The 4,167-nt window shown below is 34.4% G+C and overlaps 1 protein-coding gene across 1 annotated transcript; it reads left to right on the plus strand.

The window, feature by feature from the left end:
- The first annotated feature begins 874 nt into the window (after positions 1–874).
- Positions 875–1,846, plus strand: LOC121391086 (neuferricin-like). Its single transcript, XM_041522838.1, is given in 3 exon segments — positions 875–1,222; positions 1,224–1,597; positions 1,660–1,846. Coding segments are annotated over 3 exon segments (909 nt in total).
- Positions 1,847–4,167: the final 2,321 nt, after the last annotated feature.

The following is a 4,167-nucleotide window of genomic DNA, read 5'->3' on the forward strand; positions in this document are numbered from 1 at the left end:
ATTACTTCACCCCTATCATTATCTGTAATAACAAAATAAAACAAGAGTAAATATCACCTTGCCCCTATCATTATATGTGATAACAAAATTTAACAAAGAGTAAATATTATTTTTCTCTTATTAGAAGAGGGAATAAATGTTATCTCACTACTACATAATTTTAGAGCATGATCTTAAAGTTTTAGAATAAAAATAAAAACATTTTGGACACTCTAAATGTTATTGAACTATCTCAAATAAGTGAGTCATTTATAAAGTAAAATTTTTTGTCATATCCTCTAAATTTGTCAAATTAATCATTTGCAAGCATTCGTTTTCATCTTTAAAACTCACCTATGGATTTGCTTAGCTATAATTTAGCAGGTGATTTTTTTAAAAAAAATACAAAACTATATTGTATAATGATGTATTAATAACATAATTGTGTCACATAATTGATTTCTCATTGGAAAGTGTCACTATGAGAAGTTACAAATATAGTATATTGTATAGGACATACCAATACAAACCATTTCTTGTTCTGGCTCAAACATATTAGATTTAGGTATCATTTCCCTTACAAAACATTTCTTGTGGGTGGAGACAATATGAGAGTCATCCTCAAAGTGTGATGAGGTGTTGTCTTTAATAACAGCGCATAGGACGCGCTTGTTAATAACTTGAGGCCTCTTTATCCAACATAGAGAGCAGAGAGAAAGCTACAATAACTTGCTGTGCTGCTAGTCTTGGCCACACAGAACCATTTCATCACATCCAGCCGCCATGTGACTCCACCTGCTACAAGAATTACGGATGTGTACGGAAACATTCTGAAATTTTGTACAGAAATACAATGCGAGAAAACAGCTCCGTATACTTAAGGGCCATGGACAAAATGATATTGACTTTCATACTAATACTTTCCATTGGAGCAGTGCTTTGTGACAAACCTGACTACAAAGATGACATCATTGACACACCAATCTTCAATGTCACTAACTCTGAAGCTAAGAAACCCAATCCAGTACCAGAAGACAAACATCAGACCCAACCCACAAAACAACCCCTTCCAGAATATTACAACCCTCCTTTTGATCCTGAGAACCCATCAGAACCATTATTTACAAAGTCAGGGGCTCGTCTTATAACAATCAATGAACTATCCGCACATGGTAGTGTTAATGGTACCTTACGTCCAATATGGCTGGCAGTAATGGGGCGTGTCTACGATGTAGAAAAAAGGCTATGATAGCCATTATGGTCCAAAAGGAGGATACAATTTTTTCACTGGACGTGACGGATCAAAAGCTTTTGTTACTGGAAAATTTGATGATGAAGGCCTCACAGACGATGTCTCAGAATTAACACCTATACAACTCAAAGATATTGAGGACTGGATACACTTTTATGACAAGGACTACACATATGTTGGTAAACTTATAGGACGTTACTATGACAAAACAGGAAACCCTACCAAAGAATTGTACAAATATCAGAGGAATCTGGCTAAAGCTGAAGAGATCAAAGCAGAGCAGCAAGCCCAAGAAAAGCAGTTCCCTCCTTGTAATTCCCGTTACACACCTGCTGAAGGAGGATTAGTCTACTGTTCTACAAATAGGTATATACTGTATTAATAACTACTTATAACAAGTTAACCACACCCATTAATTTCCTCTTTAGTGGTGGTATTCAACGAGACTGGGAGGGACTTCCTCGAAGGTATTTCATTCCTGGTACAAAGGACTGGTGTTGTGCTTGTGTTAATGACAAAGACTTAGACAATCCTCACATTAAATTGTATCCTGGGTGTGCACCTAATGCTCCTAAATGCAAAGTCGATAAACAAAAAATGAGAGAGGAACTCTGAAACTAAATATCATTGTATTAATGCTATTTATATGCTGCTGCTGTTTATAATGCAATTTCATTTAGGTTGGATAGTACAACCACAATAGTTGTCCGATATTCTTTCAATTTTTTGATGCAATTTCAATATCAAAATTGTGATAGTTTTCTCAAATAAGATAGTAATTAACATCATACAAGACTGACAGTGTATACAAATAATATCTAAAAAGCCTTTGTTATATGAAGAACAAAATATAATAAGTGATAGTAGAAATAATAATGAACATACCCTAACTAAATGATATTATATAATAGGTAATTATTACCTATTGTGTTAGCCAGGGATGAGACTTTATAATTTCTCTACTCCTTTCTCCATAATCATATTGTAATTCTTCTCCAGGTGTTATGTTTCTTGTGGCCATGAGACAAAGGTATGGATGGTCGTCTACTGGAATTAATTTTGTTGTTACGTTTGCTGATGTTTTTGCTGTGGTTTAAAAGACGTCCAAATCTTCCATTATCTTTTGTTGCATCAACACTAAAAATAAATAAAACATACTATACTAAATCTAGTATTTGAAACCAATTCCTATATGATAGTTTAGGAATGAGGCTCCTTGATATATTGTAGACTCATTCCAAACCATTTTCCATTCTATTTATGCAAAAATTGTCATTTCACTATGTTAAGTTTCATACTGAATTGATATTCCGGGAATGAGGTTGTTACAAGACCTTTAAATGTAGAGACTCACTCCCAGGCTCACAATCCAGCATGAAAGTATAAGAATGAATATATTACCATAGTTTTTTATTCTTGTATTCAAAGTAGTACATATAACAGCCAATGGAAGTATCTCTCTCATAATCTTCCTCTCTCTTCTTTTGCCTCCTCAAAAAAGATACCAATTCTCCAGAATACTCACAAACCAGTTCACCTTTTGAGAATGGTCTTGTAGCTACTACACCTCTCCCTTTACCTTCAACATCAACAGCCTATATATTGTACATTTATAATACATGTACATAGTAATTGTTGTATAAGGCCTTTAACACTGGTGTACAAAGGTACATACAATTTGTTATCTACTGGCTACTAAAAATAGAATGATACTATTTATAGAACAACATAACCATCATGAAGCATAGTATAACACGATATAATGTCACTAACTTCTAGTCCATCCTCAATTTTGTTCTTTAATTTGTAGACCACATGTTCAAACTTCTCTGTCTATTAATAAGATAATGAATGTACATTACTCTCTGTCTGTCTGTGTCTTTCTCTCTCTCTCTCTCACACACACACACACACATTCTCTTACTTCAATGTCTGATTTACATCTTCTTGTACTTCTTCTAACTGGAAAATGATCTCTTATACTTTGCTGTACAACTCTATTATAAGTTAAGACAATATGCTATAATATTTTGAACAAACTTGTTAATAATAACTATGAAATATTTGATATAGTAAACTATATTTGATATAACAGATTGCTGATATATATATATATATATATATATATAATTATATATATATAACAGTAGTATTAGCAGGGGTCTATGATTTCAAGGATCTCATTAAGTGATTGGGCAGTTGGAGTAATATTTACCTTCTCTGTGGTTTTGTCTGATCATCTTTCTTGGGTATTGCTGCCTGTGCTTTTTGTTTTGGTCTCTCTCTACGACTACGAACACTAGATGAAGGTTGGATCGTTGATGATGGCAATGTCTTCTTAGTGTGAGGTATGTCTTTTTGTTTCTCTTGTCCTGTTTTCCTGGTAACTATAGCAACGTCTGTTGATGATGGCAACGTCTTCTTAGTGTGGGGTATGTCTTTTCGTTTCTCTTGTCCTGTTTTCCTGGTAACTATAGCAACATCTTTATCAGATAAGGTTAAATCAATCACAGTTTCAGTTTCAGATTTCTTTTCAATTGAAGCAGCTGCTACTGGTTGTCTGTCTGTCTCCTTCTCCTCGGAGATCATGATACATTCACCTGTTGTTGATTTTTTAGAGGAACATGGCACATCATCTTGGAGTGTGTCTTTAGTTGTGTCCTGATGTTTAGTAGAGCCAGACATTCTTATTATCCTTTAAAGAGACCCGCCTAAAATTATTAATTATTATTAAAACCACGCCTTTTAAATAATTAGAGAAGGGCGTGGTTTTGATGGCTACGGAAGAAACTTCGGATACAGAAAGAGATGGGCATTCTTCGTCCAAGTATAAGAATACTTCAGAAAACAAAAAGAAAGTAGCAGCGAAACAGGACAGAGACTGCCTTTGTGGTATGAAAGTTGTCATTACTGGAGGCTGTGGTTTTCTGGGCCTC

The sequence above is a fragment of the Gigantopelta aegis genome, unplaced genomic scaffold, assembly GCF_016097555.1.
Source record: "Gigantopelta aegis isolate Gae_Host unplaced genomic scaffold, Gae_host_genome ctg1619_pilon_pilon:::debris, whole genome shotgun sequence".
In the NCBI taxonomy this organism is placed as follows: domain Eukaryota; kingdom Metazoa; phylum Mollusca; class Gastropoda; order Neomphalida; family Peltospiridae; genus Gigantopelta; species Gigantopelta aegis.